The sequence below is a fragment of the Tubulanus polymorphus genome, chromosome 5, assembly GCF_964204645.1.
Source record: "Tubulanus polymorphus chromosome 5, tnTubPoly1.2, whole genome shotgun sequence".
NCBI lineage: Eukaryota > Metazoa > Nemertea > Palaeonemertea > Tubulaniformes > Tubulanidae > Tubulanus > Tubulanus polymorphus.
Genome location: NC_134029.1, coordinates 7,358,072 through 7,376,473, shown reverse-complemented (window position 1 = coordinate 7,376,473; position 18,402 = coordinate 7,358,072). Strand labels below are relative to the sequence as shown.

The 18,402-nt window shown below is 38.7% G+C and overlaps 1 protein-coding gene across 1 annotated transcript; it reads right to left on the bottom strand.

Moving 5' to 3' along the window:
- Positions 1-9,667: 9,667 nt before the first annotated feature.
- LOC141904974 (ubiquitin-conjugating enzyme E2 R2-like) lies at positions 9,668-17,923 on the bottom strand. Its single transcript, XM_074793639.1, has 5 exons — positions 17,605-17,923; positions 15,643-15,729; positions 15,403-15,500; positions 14,371-14,520; positions 9,668-13,910 (listed from the first exon to the last, which is right to left on the bottom strand). The coding sequence occupies exons 1-5, from the start codon at positions 17,773-17,775 to the stop codon at positions 13,664-13,666; spliced, it is 753 nt and encodes a 250-aa protein (XP_074649740.1). The 5' UTR covers positions 17,776-17,923; the 3' UTR covers positions 9,668-13,663.
- Between the last annotated feature and the right edge of the window lie 479 nt (positions 17,924-18,402).

Sequence of the window (18,402 nt, the reverse complement as noted above, 5' to 3'; positions counted from 1 at the left end):
CAGACTTACAATCACTTTTGACTGGATCAAGGCCAAGGAACCCGAAACGGCGTGCTGCGTTTCACATGACCCGCACCTCTCCAATCGAGGCACAATTCCCCCAAGAAAGCTATCGTTTCACTATCTAAGGCATATCAACTTTAAAACATGAAATGAACACTGATTAATTGTGAAACCAAGAGAAAATGCCAACTGCCCGCGCGCTGTGTTTTCAGAAGTGGCCGCAGCCGCGACGAAATCCGAATCCGGGGCCGTATTTCAGACTCTACCGGTGGTCTCTACTTTAGGGTCGAATCCCACTCTTTGTTTGCATTTATGATAATCCATATGATGATATGTTATTCATAGATCGTGAAGTATATTTGATGAGAACATTTGGAATTTTATTTGAACAAGTTAAATTTTAAAAACATTTTTTTGCGGAGAGAGGAATGTTGAGGATTTGGGGATTCGACCTTCATTTCGTCGCCGCCAAATTTAAAATGGCGGCGCCCTGTCGCCGTGAACTAACGATGTTGACCTTCTGTTCTAATGTATTTATGATCCGAAAAGGTGATCGCGTAATTACAACAATTTATGACATCACACAGTGTGCCTGGGCGTAGATGTATGTAGCCTAATATACATGGTTGTCTGGTGTATTCGGGCCAGGGGAATTGTTGAAATAAATATGAATTCAAATCAATGACAATATCGCTTTCTCAAAAGAAAAACAGACAAAAGAAATAAGACCCGTCTTTAGGAATTCGTCAAGGGCCATACGAGTTACGTTTTACGACTTGCGAGTTAGTTTTACGAGTTACTAATACATTTCCTTCAATACGTTATGACTTATGTTTACGTCTTTCACTAATTGGCTTCTCATATCCGAAGCGTGTTATTCAAAGAACGGGTTTCAAAATGAAGTGGAATTGTCATTTCAATAATAATTAAGAGGAGTATCTATTGTAGATAATGAGATCACGGCGAAAAATCTTGCGTGGTGACCAGCCGGTCGGTACGGCGTCAAAATCTATTAAATGTTGAAAAAAAAATAAATTACACACTGCACGATAATAGACGATCTTTATTTCAATAGACTATCTTAGCTGGAAATGATTTTAAAGGCCACTCCACGGAACACACGAGGCGGTGATATAATTTGGAAATCATGATCCCGGTCCCTGGAGCAAAGTCTTTTCATGTTTTCAACAATTTAGAAATGTATTTATTTCTAAAGATACCATGATTGACGTTTGGGCTGCATACAGCCATCCATCCATCATCGTTACAAAATTAAAATTCGGCTAAAAATTACACCCATCACATACAGTGCTCATGAAAGCTCGTGTCAATGTTATTTTTCATAATTCACTTGTCCTTGAACTCTCGCGATAAATTGAATCGAAACACCAAACAACTAACTCATAATTCATAAAACTTAAGTTGTAAAACGTAAGTCATAAATCGTAACGTATTGAAGGAAATGTATTAGTAACTCGTAAAACGTAAGTCGTAGTTCGTAAAACGTAAGTCGTATGGCCCTTGAGGAATTCCATACGTCTTTCTTTCACAGTAATCTGTAATCTCTAAGACTAGTATTATGTTGCAGTATCCGATATCGCCATTTAATACAACGGGTGGAGGAGAGCGCAAAGTTGATTAATTGCAGTTAATATAATCGTTTTTCTTCTTGGCATTTTTAATTGCTACAGTACTTCTTCAACAATTTACATTGTCTACTATTATTATAAGATAATTTTAGTTATCTAATGTCTATTTCAACTTGACTTGTTGACTCTTGAGAGCACATCAGGTGGCCGGGTGGCTTGATTTTTAATCTATTGTCCAAACTCTATTGAAGGAGTTCCAAAAAGTCTTCATAAAAGGGCTAAAAAGACTAGAGAAAAGTGACTCCTTAATTTGAAAGTTTAACAATATGTCTCCATGCCTACATACCAAACTTCATTCGGTAGGCATGGAAACATACTGTTAAACTTTTAAATTATGGAGTCACGTTTCTCTTATGAACCCCTTTCAATGCAGACTCTTAGGATATCATTCAATACAGTGAAGAATGGATTATAAAGCAATGTTTTAGGTCAACTGCCAGTCCTTCCTGGTGGTTATATGACTTATCAGGTAGGCCTATGTACCTCCAAAACTAAAAGCTAAGCCACCCGATATGCTCTCTCTCAAGTCAAGTTGAAATAGACATTAGCTGTTGTTCCCCAGTATAGTAGTGGTGGACCAGGGATAGTAAGAATCTGGTGGTATTCTGCAGGCCTATAATCTAATAAGACTAAAATCCATATCGAGAACAACACTCCTCGACCTTGGTCAACAAACTTTCCGATCGATATTATTGTCCATGCAGCAGATTGATAGGCCAACTACGTATTATCTTCATCAATCAGAATGATATTTGTGAATTTGCAGATTACTTGTTACATTGAATTGTTATTGATTTTTCAGATGTGTTTGATCACATGACGTCATAAAGGCGCCGAATTCCATGTTTTCTGATGTGCCTTTAATTCATTAAAAACCTGTTATTCCTGACATTTTTGATTTGATACACATAAATAGTGTCTAAAATCCCAGTATGGCAACGGACCTGCATAGAAAGCGTCTCATTCTTGGTAAAGCTCTGTTGGAAGCAGTAGAAATCTCAGATCTAAGGTGAGTCTAGCACATATCTATCAAATAAACCGATAAAGTTTTGAGTAGAATATAAACGGTTCAATATCTCTTCAACAGCCTGATTCGCAGTTTGTTGGACAATGGCGCTGATCCTAATATTCTTCTCTCAAATGGTATAACGCCGTTTCACATAGCGGTCGGTAACGAATCGACGAAGAGTGAAGCTATTGTAAACTTGTGTCTTCAACATGGTGCAAATCCTAATAAAAGGTACGGTGTTGTATGTATCGCATGGAATCATTTGTCACCAGCGAAATTATATATTTCATCTAAAGCACTTGTTAATCATCAAATCACTGCTTATGACCACTGCTTATGAATTTGTGGTCGAAAACTGCCAGGTTGAATAGAAAATTATTAGAAATTAAAATGATGTAACATATCATAAACAAAAACAAGACTTGCATGCCGGCTTGATTAGAATTGAAATGACACTGTTACATATAAACTCTCTCGCTGAGATTACCTTAGTCATTTGCGAAGAGTCTAAAATGTGTCATTTTGATTATTTGATAATTTTTCTTCTTATATAAAGCTTGCTTTTATCTATTTACCATATCCTATGTGAGGCTATTGATTCTACTAGTGGTAAATCATTTCTTTTGCTTGGCTAAGACTTGTGATTGTTTTAACGATGCTTCCTGAAAATATATTTTTCTAGGTCGGCTGAAGGTATGAGTCCGGTTCATGTGGCTGCCACTTGGGGGCGTGTACATATCTTACAAATGCTTCTACAGCATGGCGGAGATCCTTTTCTAAAGGACCAGGTATTATCAATTGAATTGCAAGTCTACCAAAATGTTGAACTGATCCGCTATATGACCGCTAATTGAAATTCATAATCTGACGTAGGATGGTGAAGATGCTATTGAAATGGCGAGAGTCAGTGGTCATGAGGGGATGGTACAATACATCGAAGATGAACTAGGAAGCTATAGCGAAGAAAAGACTACACCACGTTATACAAAAAGTAAGTACAACTCAAATGGGGTAACAGAAGCTCTGGGCTACTGCAAGCCATAGCTGCTGATGATATGTTAGGCCTGCTGGTTAAAGGGCTAATGAAGAGTTTGGTACAAACACCTCAAATAAGTAGATTTTTGCTGCTTAATCCAGATAATTGAATCCGGATTGTGATCTAATTGGTATATGTTATTAAGTCCACCTATGTATAAATGTGTTACAGGCTGAAAGGATTTCATCAGTCCTCAATGATATCATCTGTGCTTGAATAAGTAGAGAGATTTCCTTAATATGAAATGCTTTCAATAGTCAATGCTTTTAATTTATTTCAGAGCGGTTAGGATCAGCTGACTCTTACGAAGAAGTCTTAAACCCATCCGAATCTTGCCGTCGAGTTTATGGATTCGATCATCCGGCTGGTATCTCCTGTGACGTCGGTTATCCTTTAAGTCATACCGGACTAAGTAAAACGTGTTTGGCTGGAAACCATGCCGTAGGTGACTGTCAAATCACTCCACAACAAAGATGCCAGTGCAGTCATCAAAGACAAGTCTTAGGGAGTGATTTCAGGACTTTTCCTTCGCCTGGATATTTACAGTTTTGTCGCCGTAGTCCTCAACACGAAGCGACGCCGAATTGGTGTCACGGCGCCGGCGACTGGGTGCAGCAGTCGCAGTTACGCACCGGCAATTTAAAAACATTCAATTCTCCCGACAATTCACGCCGGAGTACGACGAAAGCGTGGATTAAATCACAAAGCCCTCAAGCTGCAAGCGCAAGTTTGTCGGACGATCGATCGGTAATTGATTCAGTCGTAGCGAACCGTCCGTTGTGTCGAAATTCCGGTTATTCTCGGAGCGATAAACCGTCTCCGAAGAGTCCACCGGATAGATATCAAATAGGCAGCGATGTTAAAAGTTCCCCGGCGCTACTTCCAGACGACAAGGACCCGAAAGCGCACGATTTCATTGACGATATCGATATTCGCTTCGACAAAATGACGATCGACGATTGCGACACGTCGTCCATCGCGCCTTCGATCGGCGACTTACCGAGCGTCGATGATTTTTGGGCGGAAAACGAGCTGGTTAACGTCGCGACATTGCCGTCGCCGGGCAAAAACGCGTCGTTGACCGCTTCGCCGGACGATAGCTTCTCTTCGTGTAAGTCTTCGGTTTCTCATATATCGTTGAGAGAACTAACAAACGGTGTCGACAAGTCATGCCAATGCGTCGATTTAGATTCGACATTGGAAACGACGGACGAAATGCCGCCGACGATGTGTCCGAAATTCGCGTACGAGCGCGGCGATGGCGCGTTGGTTACTTGCGACGAAACTTTCGATATTTCGCCGTGCGACCGGAGAAGGCCGGTGGCGACGCCGAACGCGAGCGAAATCCGGACCGACGACGAGAGTATCGATAAGAACGTCAACGCGAGCGTCGCGAGTAAGGCATCGTCGGAGCGAAAGTCGCGCGTCAGCGATGCGAGTTCGGGAACGGTCGTCGAGTATATTTACACCGACGACGAGGGTCACGCGTTGATCGAGAGACATTGTATAGTGAGCGATGTGAATACGACGAACTCTGACGCGGGCAACGATTCCAACGCCACGATCCTCTACGACTGGAAAAACTGGCGAACGTCGGAACGCGCGGGCAATGACGTAAAACGACGAAGAAAGCCCGAGTCGTCGTCCAGTGCTGCGAGCGGAGATGACGATAACGATGAGCTGCTATCGGAGTCGCTCTCGATACCTGAACTTCGTCGGAAACTCGTTGAACACGGCGAAACACCGGGTCCGATTACGATACGTACGAAGAAACCGTACCTGAGACGTTTGAAGAAGTTAATGAAGGATCCGGCAGCAGTAGCGCAAGCAAAAGACGGTGAGTGCTTAAGTTTTAACGTGTTCACCGCCGCTGATAATACAGCGCGGTCGTCACGAGTATACCTGTAGCAGACACTGGAAATATAAGCCTTGAATTGTCAAAAGGAAATTCAAGGCCTTGAAAATCCTTGGAAATCGATTTTGGGGCCTTGAATTTGAAAATTTTGCAAATCTGTCGATTAATGATGAAATTTTGGTAACAGCTTGACGATGTTAATGAAGGTGACGACGTTTAATGCACAGTGTATTTAAGTCGTATTGATTTTATTTCAATACTGGTCTATTTGAGTCATTGGGGAAAATCCACTACCAGGTATGATATTAATCATGCAGTTGTTTCGGATGCTACATGTACATGTATAGCGCTTCACGGCGATCGTGTCAAATGACAGATTTTCATACAAATTTCTTGGTTCAAAGGGGCACATGTTAAGCTTTTTTGAATTACTTGCAGTAAAGGAATCTCATCTGAAATTCTGCTGAAAAAACATCATGTTGAAAAAAAGTTGTATTTTCGTCATATTTAATCTAGAAAAAAATTTTTTATTCTTGATATTTCCATCTTAATTTTTCAATTTAGATATTTGCGAAAAGTAAGTTTTCTCCCATTCATTTGAATTCAATCCGAGTTTTCACTCTTTCTTATTTTCCCCCAATCCTTCCAAGATTTTTCATGGAACATACTCGAAGAAAAAGGAAGCTATGTTCCCTTCCTTATTAATAGGTCTGTGATCTTGAAAATGAAAAATTTATATTTAATTTTTCCCCAAACACCCTTCCATTTTTGCTGGTAAAATCCGTACTCCGTACTTGCAATGAATTTGGCATAACATGGGCAGTGAATTGATATTTTCGTCTTAATTTTCGATTTTGTTATTTGCAAAAAGTAAGTTTTCTCCCAACATTTGAAGTCAATCCGATACAGTTTTCACTCTTTCTTATTTTTCCCAGTCCTTCCAAGATTTTTCATGGAACATACTCAAAGAAAAAGGAAGCTATGTTCCCTTCCTTATCGATAGGTCTGTGATCGCAAAAATTTATATTTGATTTTTTGCCAAACACCCTTTCATTTTTGCTGGTAAAATCCGTACTCAACCAAATTAAAAAGGCATTGATTAGTGACGTGTGGGCATAGGGTCACCGACTTGAAAATTTGCAAGTTTCCTAAAATGTTCCTTAAGTAATGCTCAGATATGATGGGAGATAAAAAGAGTGCAATTCTGCTGTAAAGCCTCCGCATCAGTCAGGACAAATCGAATTTAAATGATTTTCATATGCATATTAAGGTTACCTACCCGAACTTGCCAAAGCATTGAATGGCCGGTTGAATCTCGACGGACAGGACAATACGGAACAGTTAATGGTGAAAGCGTTCCAAGAACCGAATCCAAGTCGCCGATGGCGCGAAGGAAACCAGAAATCTTCGTTCAATTATCTCCTGTTGGATCCTCGTGTGACGAAGAATTTGCCGTGTTGTGCCGGAAATTTTGGTTCGTATCCGAACGTATCGTAGTTGCGGTTATTTCTGATATTCGCTCACTCTTTCGGGCTTTGATCGTTTTTAGATGACGTCGAAAAATTCAAAATTTTCTCCGCTGCCGTGTTTTACATCGGAAAAGGAAAACGTGCTCGACCGTACAGTCATTTCCACGAAGCTCTCACCGCTCTTAAGACTCAACAACAAAAGGTATTCCAGTATTTGTTTTTAGCCAACCCTATGTACCATTTGTATACACAGTAAACCTCGCCTAATTCAGACAAACTGGGACCGACGAAATCAGTCCGAGGCAAGAGAAGTCCGAGTTGAGGATAGGAAAATATGTTATGAAGTCAGAAAATTATTTCGTTTTTGTGGGAGTTAGTCAAAAGTCCAAGTTGGCCATGTCTGTGTGAGGCGAGGTGTACTGTATTCGCTACACTGTTACACCCGAAATACTAAGATTTTCGATTTTATTTTCAGCCTCTACCTAAAGTGAAACAAATTCTCGACATCTGGGATGCAAATTTAGGCGTAGTCTCTCTGCATTGCTTTCAAAATGTGATTCCAGTTGAGGCATACACTCGCGAAGCCTGCATGATAGACGCACTCGGTATGACAACGGTCTAAGCCGGACTCGCACAGACGCACACTGCGGAACAAGAAAAAAAACAGGAAAACAGTTTTTCTGTTTGGAAGATGTTTCCTGACTGCTCTGTGTGTGCGTCCGGCTTAACGATATATGATTACATTTATACGTTTCATTTATACGATTTACGAGTTAAGATGCACATTCCATGTCTTATTTGTTGCAGGACTGGAACGATTGACCAACGTCAAGACCGGAAATTATTACGGGGTAGCTGCGACGTGGCAAGTTGAAAAACGTCGAATAATGGGTGTTCACTTATTACTAAAAGCTATGAAGATTCTATGCCTCGAAGGGGAACGACAAATTCGTCCGGCAGACATTAAATCTCATTAATTCCAGAAGTTGGCTGTTTCAGGGTTTCCAGCGCTACTTCCAAGTCCTTCTTTGGAACATCATCTTTGTCCTTTTTGACTATAAGTCCTTCCTTTTCTATACAAAAAGTCCTTCCAAATTTGAGTGTCGAGGTATTTTATTACTTAGGCCTGGTAATTCAATTGTCAGTAAGATTGAATATACAGGAAAGTGTTATGGAATTACCCTGAAATGTATGACTGGTTTATGCGACTAGTATTCCGGTGAAGGCATAGCAAAAATGCTCCCTTGTGGGCCCTCATTTTACTGGAAAGTACTTCTTTCTGAGTCAAAAAGTCCCTCCTTTTGAGTCTATAATTGCCGAAAAAGTCCTTCTTAGTCTTTTTATCCTGGCCTTACCACTGGAAACCCTGTGTTTTGTTCGGCATTCATGATCAAAACGGACAGCTTCGTGGAACCATGACAAGCATACCGGTATTTGTTTTGCATTTCGATTCAATTGGAGTTTCAATTTATATAAGAAAAGGTTATAATGTTAAGATCATTAATTATTTTGTCTGAGGTTACTGTGTTTCGATGAATATATGTTTTAACATACATGTCTAACCTTTTTGTATTTTGCTGCTGACAAAAACATATAATATACATATTATTATATAGCTGTATAAAAGAAAAAGCTTTTTTTAAATTGTTTATATGTAATGTAAAAATTTTTGAAATGTATATTCAATAGATTTCACTTACTACAATGAAATAATGGGTTATTTTTAGTTGCTTGTTATGTTTCCGGCCCATCTGGAAAAAATTTATAATGGTGCTGCCAGTGAGTTTTCGTAGTAATGGGCTAGGTACGCTGCAATGAGAAGTGAAGGTGCGGTGCCCGCTAGGGGGTCCCCAGAAATCATTCAATTTTTCCAAGCTCTGAGATCGATTCAGGTCATTGAAATTATGAAATTTATTGTAAGAGCAGATAACATGAATTAAAATATTCATCTATGACAACAAAGGAATATGAGAATGTTAGAAAACTTCTGAAAATCTTTGCCGATTTACCCCGGTATGTGCATTTTGGAGGGTGTGTGAGGGAAATAGAATCAATGAACTAATTAATAGTTCAGTTGTTATCAGGTAATTGCTGGTTGACTTCAATAATCTACTGTACCTTGACTCAAATAATGAAGAAAATCAAGACCTGTTCAGCCAGCAAATAGATAGACAAGGATGCTACATAAAAAAGATTAAAAGTACATCCCTGCATTGAAAAATGATTAGCGTCTTTTTGAGAATTGCACAAAGAGTTTTAGTTCTGCAAAAAAGTACAGCCCTGTATTAGCCATACTGTGTCCACAAACCGAGGTGACCTACCAGAAATGAAATCCGACTTCAAAATCCTGAAGTTTTGTTGTGCTGAATGAATGCTAATCCACATGTTATTCAATGGCACATTCGCTACAGCCACTTTCAATTGTGCAGTTCTTGAGAAACCAGAGACAGAAATCCGATGTAAATGCACTGATTTCAGTGGTCAACCCTCAATCATCTACCGCCCTCAATATTATGAATCATTTGCTTATCATTCAAAATGTTGTCATTGAATCCACCATCCTTGATAATTGTGGGTTGACTGAACCAAAAGTATTAAGCAGTCTACTGTGAGCAACTGAAGCCTAACGACAACAATACAGTATAAATAATTCTTAGTATTTATTCATATACATACATACAGTTACTGTACAAACTGATCGAGTTAATCAGTATTATTTCAATGAAGACTCTACAGTCAAAATGGGTTGTAGTTGTGAGTTTGAGAAGAGAAATATTTATTCAATTAACCGAATACCATTCTGTATTATATATTGTCCGAGTTTTGATATCTTGTTTATATCTATATCGATTATCACACAATAATCACATAACAATTGCACCTATTCACTACCTGAAATATATTGAAATTATTAAGTCACAAGGCTTGATTTACCGGTAACATTCAGCTGTTAACATGTTCGCTGCCTTGATTCATTATTCTCCCAATTGCTACATCCGAGTTGTCTCTGATCTACAGACAACCGATGTTCAGAATTGACCGCCGAGCGCCAGCCAATGTCATCTCAGTTACCGCCATGCGAATATCGAACGGGGAACAAGGAGACTAAGCTACAAGAGAACTAATACAGCGGAACCTCTTTACAGCGAACTTCATGGGGCCAGAAAATATGTTCGTTATAACCGATAGTTTGTTATATCCAGTATGAAATTATTTAAATTTTCTTACTGGGGACGAAATTCTATATTTGTTAATTCCGATGAATCGTTGTATCCGAGTTAATTATAACGAAGTTCCACTGTAGTACCAATGGCGGCGGTACCCGAAGTATGAGATGTCTTGAAGTTGGCAGCAAACTTCTCCAACTTTTGATTCTCCAAATATTTCGAAACCAAAAACAATGCGAATAAGCTACGAGATAACTGTAGTAGCAGGAAGTACCAGGGTATGAAATATCTTGGAAGTTGGCCGCAAACTTTTTCAACTTTCGGTACTTCGAATATTTCCGAAGTTTCTCGTCGATAAAATCCGAGTCATGTACGACGGTTTATAAACACTAGCGATCAGATTTTATTAGAGATTATAACATATTTTATCATCATGGAATGAATAGTCAATTCTTCTCGACTAGAATATTGTTTTCTTAGTAGATTTTCGTTAATAGTAGCGCACACATTTTTCCACTGCATCGAGAATGAAGATATCCGTGTGTGAGCCCTGTTTCCTAAATCTACATGAAATAATCACAATAGAAATGTGCGAACTCCGGAGAAAATAAGACGATATTAAAATCTCGAGCGACGATTCGCGAAAAGCTATTAAATATTCAATATTAAATTACTTTACACGGACACGAATTGGTTTTGAGAAGAGCAGTACAGTCGAATGCAAAAAACATTTCTCACCCGAGTAATGGAATAATCTTTCGGCAAGATATGAAAACAATACTTTTTAAGCGAACAGGTTGTACTTATATGGCGCAACCAACCAGCAAAGATTTGCAATGACTTACCCCCTGATAATAAACACTGTTCTACTCAAATTTGTCCCCCAACTTTAAACGGGGGCTCTAACATCATAGGAGGGGGTATATGCCGAACTAATAGTTCGTCAATTTTGTTAAGCAGAAAGATATTCGAAGACCAATATTCAGTAGACTCCGTTCAAGTTGCATCTTACAGGACTATATAAAAATGTGCCCGACTTGTGTACGAATAATATCTGAGTTGGATTTTATGTATTTCATAAATAGTGTCGCAAAAAATATTTCAAAAAACATCCGAGTTGAATGGTTAAATTGAGTCGATAGGTTCCGACTCTGGCGGAGCCTACTGTATTCACTAATCGACAGGCTAATATTACATCATACTGAAACAAAAATATATATAATATATATAATTGTGCGTTGGCCTCCATTTCCATGGAGGAATAGTTTTCACTGCAAACAAGAGAACTATTCAACATCGAAAAAAGCGGTCCGACAGTAAACTCGAATTAAAACGAAGGTAACAGTCGTATAATAGGTAAGGACCCAGTTCGACATTTAGCGCGAGATATTCATAGATCGAATTCACGAGTCAAAAACAGACAAGTAAAAACTGCATTCACTTCGTCTACACAAACCGATTTTTTAACATTTTTCTTCCGCAAATAATCGTTTTAACATTAATTATCATAATATATCCAATAAAAACCAGACGAAATATAATAATAATAATTATAATAATTACGAGCGACGACAAAATACCCGACGAAAATATTCCACTCGATTTTTTCGACAGCCAATTATTATATTACATATACGGCTTGAAAATAATGAAACAAACACGAATCAATTGATTAATTAAATACTCGCATTATTAAAAGAATATATAATACGTACACATATCGTATTCGATTAATCGGGAAACATTTTTTAGCGTTTTTTTTACCGACCCGGTAATTATAAAATATTGTATTTTCGAACGCGCAAATTTTTGTTTTCTTCGTATTATTATAAAATATTCAACATAACTACGTAACTACGACACGAAAACAACGCGAAACGAATCGCAGTAATTTACTCATTTTTTTCTTCTTCAATTACATTCTTTCGGCACGAATTTCAAGAAGGCCTTTTTAACGATAATTCGAAATATTACAATAATTCGCGTTTGGTTGCTACCTTTGAAAATACGTAGCAAACGTTACGCGTTGTTTAATATAGGCCGTTTCAGAAAAAAGATGACCGATTCCGCTACAGTCAACAACAATTTTTAAATCAATTTTTAAAACGAAATAAACCAATTCTTGATCAACCTTACACTTGGAAATTTAATGACGTCTTATGGAATTAATTCATGAAGGCAAACGTTTTTCTGGAATCACGTCATGCAATTTTATCGGAAAAATATCTGAAAACGTTCGTTCAGGACCCAAGTAAAACCGGATGAATATTCAACGAACGCAACTCAGGACACAGTTACCGCCGAGTAATACAAAATTGAAAGAGTTGGCTACCTATAAATTTTTTCGACTCGGGGATAACTAAAGAATAAGCCACTACGTTCATCGGGGACGCAAGTCTTAATTTACAGGAATAGAATCTCATTGGGACGATTAGCAACTCGACAGACACCTACCATAGTGACAATGAGAAATCACACCTCGAATGACGTAGTTGTATTAATACCTAGCCAGTCTATGAAAACCGCGCTGTCGGAATTCTACGCAGATATAACAAGTTCTGAAAACTGATTCCGTTGACGACAAATCGAAAAACTTTTTGTAATAGTAAAGCCAGCTAGAAAGCGAACATTGTTCACCGTGAAATAGCATGATCTGTCGTGAACGTATCAATCCGTTTACATCAAATCATATATATGAACATAATTTTAGCGAGCAAATAAATAACAAGATAGAGAGAGAGAGAGAGAGAGAGAGAGGAGAGAAAGAGAGAGATTTTGATGAATTTAACTTCAAAAATACGAGCTAATCGGCAAAAACGTACTCAGTGTCTAAAATCAACTGCCATTACCGATATAACTACCCGGTAGTAGGCCTACACCAATTTCTCCCGATCGCTAAGAAATTAAACTTGAGGTCCAACAGGTTGCGAGTCTTTCGTTATTTCTTTTAAAAAGTATCACACGTTATTTTCGTATACCAGTATCTACGACCGAAATACATTTTCATTCCATCATCGTTGGCGCGCACGGCGACAAAAACAGCTGCAAGACAAATCCGCCGCAAATGAACGAGGAGGGGGGGGTGAGTGCGCACGTAATGTCGGCGTCAGCTTCGTTCGAATTGTTGTGTCGCGATAAGAGAGAGATCTCTGAAGAAGAGTCCGACCCACTATTATTGTAAGTAACATCATGCGTTTGTTGAAACGTTCCGCCCCTCTTAGCGCGGGGGAACCGGGGATTATCCTAGAATTGTAACGTCGACTTGGAAAACACTGAATAAACTATGGAAACGAGATTGCGTGAGAGTGTGGGGGTCATTCCATCCATCGTCATCATCATTATCTGAGATACATTATTACGTGCTTCATGCCAAAGAAACTATTCGTGTGTGTGTGTGTGAGAGAGATAGATATATATATACATATATATATATATATATATCTAAATAAATCCTAAGTCATCGATAAATCGTTCATCATGACTCGCCGTTGCCCGAGTCATCTTCGTCGTCGTAATAATTGTTGTCGTCATCTTCGTCGTCGTCGTCATCGTCCATATCGTCATAATCACAATCGGCAAAGTCATCGACCAAGAAATCCGAGGCTTGGTCGTGCGTCGATTCAGAGTGTTTCGGTTTAGCAGTGATGCAGTACTCTGATACAGTCGTAGGCACTTTGACGTTATCTTCTTCGGCTTGTAAACGCGACGCGGCGACTTGTTGCCTGAAAAAGCAAATTTTTCATTTTTCTTATTACCATTGTACAAAACTATTACCTCTTTACTACCATTAATCACATTATTGGGTCTAGATGCTCAAAAAGAGTTCTTCCAATATCACTTCCGATACTGATTGGGACTAAACGAATCACCCAAAATATTGTTAAGCCAGGTACCACAATAAAGTACGAGTAGGCCCTATTGATTATTTTATAGTTCAGTAAAGTTAATTCGCGCAAGTCCTCACGTTAACACTTGCATCACCTAGGTTGCAAGAATTTTGAAATATCCGTCACTAAGTCATAGTTTCGTATAAATGCCTTAGTCTCGCTACGATTAGATATCCCAATGCCTAAGTTGCAAGTCCATTTTCCGGTTCTTAGTAATGTGGCAGCTGATTTCTTACAAACTACTGTGGAAAATTGAATTCCCACCAAGGAAAGCGAGATACTATAGAATACGTACTTTATAATGTTTTCGTATTCAGTGTCCTTGTCCTTGCATTTAGAGTCTTTTGAATCCCTCCATTTCCTATACATGACCGACGCGTCGACATCCGCCGGCGAAAATATATTCGGTTCGTTTAGCAGAGAAATTACACTGAGTAAAATTGTTCTGAAATAAATGCGAGAAAGAGTGAAAGAAAAAGTAGCAGTGATTTTTTTAGAAGTTTTTTGAAAAAAAAAAAAAAAAATACCCGGGGCATATTCACACCTATCCACAGTCCAAAACATTCTTAACGCAATTTCTATTTTTATAGCATTATTCACGGAATTTACGATATCAACGTTTTCCACAATCATTGATAACGTATGTAGAATTTGTGATTGAAAGACTTTGATAAATTACATTTTCATTTAAACTAGAACTAGAACTTGAAATTTTGATCGGAGATACAATAAACCGTGATAAAATTTGTTGCAAGATGTTCGTGCCTCGTGACATAAGAGTTCAAGCAGGCACACTTTTCAGCACTTTCAGGATTTACTGAAAATTAAACACTAATCAGGGTCGATCCTACATTTTTCCAATAGTAAGCACTTCTCCGAATTTGTCAGACTCGCTACAAACCCTGATAAGTTATACTCACGACACGCAGAAGTGTTCTCGGGCTAATATGAAGAGATCAACCACTGATGAGACGCGCTAACCGCTATCACTCGCTGATTAAAACAGATTAAGTGATGGGTATAGCGTACGTAATTACACTCAATGCTAATCCATATCTGGGAGAATTGTTGAGTAAACCACAGTCGCACAGAGCGTATTTCTAGTTCAGCGATCAAAGGTGGGGAGTTTTATGAAAATGAACATTCTGGCCTCAAAGAGTTATTACGAAATGGTTTAAAGCTTAAAACGGCTAAGCTTGAATTGTTAACCTCATTTGAAAGCATGAAGTGAAACTAAGCCCTGGGCTTGTGGACTTTACAGTGGCCGGGAGTGTTAAAATCATACGCATCGTTCTTTTTTCTTTTGCATATTTATAATAGATTTTACCTAACAGTTTGTGTAGGATTCCAGCGTTCTGACGGCAGTTCACCACTTTGTGGATCATCCACTGGCGGATGGAGAATTGAAATGCAAACATCACCACTCTGAAAACCGTCACATAACATACAATGTACGTTTTTAACATGAATGAACGTGTCGAATAAGAAATCATCTCTTCCGCAGCGTTCTTTATCGTCAATTCGGGAAAAATCAAATTTGGAAGCAACTAAAAATAGCTGTTTTTACCTTATAGACGTTCGGATGTAATATTTCCGACGTAAATTTTATGCTCGGTGGAGAATACGGGTAATCGGGTGGAAATGTCATTTTAGCCTGTGAAAGAAAAGATCAAAAGAACTATTCAACTTTCGAGAATTAATACGAGGAGAAAAACCACAATTGAAGGTATTCCAGTACTCTTAGGTGGTATGGCTGTAGATTCATGGGACATGTTTTTCTGCAATTTTAGAGTACTTAGGTCTTAAAATTGGGTCACTTCACCCTTTGTGCTAAATGCTTACAATTGGGGGGGGGGGGGGGGGAGATGGTGGAACCCAAGGACTTTATAATGATTAACAGTCCCTGTTACTGCGTTGATCCATTGTAAAACCTATTTCACAAAATGTAGCCTTTCTCTGATTCACCTAGAGTTAGACGACGCTGACTATCTTTCGAATCAGTACGAAAACATTAAGGCCTATAAAATCGATGGTTCCACCCGCATTCGAGATTTCAGGGACCTGATGTATGTACTCCACAAAATTGAGCAAATTACTATGAAAAAAAAAAAACAGGTCTCATGCATCAATAGATAGACCAGTGTTCTCCATGTGTTGGAATTTTAAAGGGTTGTTCATTGTTTAAGTGTATGACATCATGGCCGCTGAAATGGCAAGGCTTTCCATCGGTCCCCCAAAAAATACAGAAAATCTAAGCTTAATTTTGGAGTAACTTTTATTTTTCACATTAGCTCAATATATTAAGCAGCAATGAAAGAATATTGAAATCCATTCTGGTAGGGCTTAGAGACGTCTTACAACAAGGGTAGGGGCAGAATTTATATTCTACAAGGAATGGCTGATTTTCAGACGGGTGGATGTAAAAATGAAAGGGGTAGCCACCCCTCTAAAACCTGTTGTGGAGAACATTGAGATAGACTAGCCTTATATAGGCTAGGTCTTTATGCCTATGTTGCCAATCACACAGGACTCGTTTCCAGTCTTGATAAAGATTTGACACTATGGTTAAAAATAAAACACTGAAAATGATTTCATTTCACAGAGTTTGCAGGAAAAAATGCAATAGCGTGTCTCTAACCCATTGAGGAAACTGATTTATCTTAGAATGAAATGTACCATCTTAGATCTGAATTTTGACACAAAGATTTATAACAAATGTTGTGCTGTGCGTTGAAGTGAGAATTGTCAGTGGCTCTCAACAAAATTCTGGAATAAAGGCGCTGTGGGTGTACTGATCATATGCTAAGCATATTTCAATTTTTCCTATGCGTCTGCAAAATCTAACTAGGCCTAACCGAGACAATGAATTAGATTCAGAACTGAACACGATTTTCACCGTGTACATATAAACAAATAACAGCTGATTATTCGGTCTGTGACCCAGATAACTATTCAGTTATATGACATCATCGTTGTGCGGTGGTATACGCTGTAAACAAAGGTTACTAAATGACTGGATTATTGATCAACACAACACCAAGCACACATACACAGACATAGCGCACTGAGCAATGCTGACAAAGCGCTCTATATTCCATCATTACAAATCAACCCGTTATTTACTAAGGCAAGGGGAACAAACAAAGAAAAAGACATAATCTATATAAATTATTGTTGTCATTTAAAATTCTGATGCCACAAGGTAGATGAGATCCGATCTAGATTTGTAATCATCATAGGGATTCTCCAACTCCTAACAAAAGCTTTATGTTTATCCATATATAGTTCAAAGCCTTATCATCAGGACTTATATTTTCAAAATCACTTAAAAAACGGGTGGTGTGCTGAAAAATAAAAGCAAAGAAGACAAAAAGGTCCTATTTTACCAAAGAAGGCATAGCCGCCACCAGGTGAGGTTCCCAAAGCTTGAAGCCAAAGGTGGAACCTGTTCCTCAAAAACTCTGGCCAGAGCCAGGTCAGTCTCAAACCATCATCATTAAAAATAGATACCATTATTATAAATTAATACCTTGAAATACCCTCCTTCGTACAGGGTTCGGGGTGGCCCAAATATGGCCACGTCCCACTCGAACAGGTTCTCATCGTTCGCCTCGACGCGAAATCCTTCGACGGGCTCGTCGCGAATTTTCTTGTACTCTAACTGAAGCGCTCTAACGGCGCTCGAAGGGTTATGTGCCATTATAAACTGTCTTATAACCGTCCTGTTGTTTGTCTCCGACGATATTGGCGTAATTTCAACGTCCTGTCGGCTCGTATTTAGGCGATATTCCCACTCGAAATAGAAGCCTTCGCCAGCAGTTTGAGTTTCGCTTCTCTCGCTGTCAAATCAAAATGGCGATTTACTTTGTGACGTCACTCTTTTGACCCAGCGCTAGTAGTACTGTTATTATCGGGAATCTATGTGTCACACTTTTCGTTAAAGCTACCCCCAAATAAGTCATACTCTGACTGAGAAATTTCCAAATATATTTCTTTTTATGGAATACTTTTTGTAATGTCTCGTGCGGGATTTATTCTTTTTTTTAAATAAGTCTGATATTTTTTTGGCCTGTCATGTCAATGGTCTTCAAGTACTTAAACCCACTAAATAATTCATTATTGATTCAAATACATGTTCTTCCAAAATACAATTTTAAACTGGAAATAATTTTTATTTTCCATTATGGAGCGAGAGCTGCCGAGTGATTCGGACCGTCTCGAATCGAATAGTTTTCCGCACCACTCCGAGCTTTCTCTGAACTTTTTTTGGGAAATCTGTCGCACTTCGGCTTAAACTTGAAAAACTTGAATGTGCCATTTTTACATT

What these genes read in the sequence shown, in the direction of transcription:
- LOC141904974 (XM_074793639.1), bottom strand. Translation starts at nt 17,775, where the DNA reads ATGGCACATAACCCTTCGAGCGCCGTTAGAGCGCTTCAGTTAGAGTAC. An exon ending in ACGAAGGAGGGTATTTCAAG is followed by an intron (nt 15,730 to 17,604) that starts GTATTAATTTAT and finishes TTTCTTTCACAG; the next exon opens with GCTAAAATGACATTTCCACC. An exon ending in AATCCTACACAAACTGTTAG is followed by an intron (nt 14,521 to 15,402) that starts GTAAAATCTATT and finishes CATTTATTTCAG; the next exon opens with AACAATTTTACTCAGTGTAA.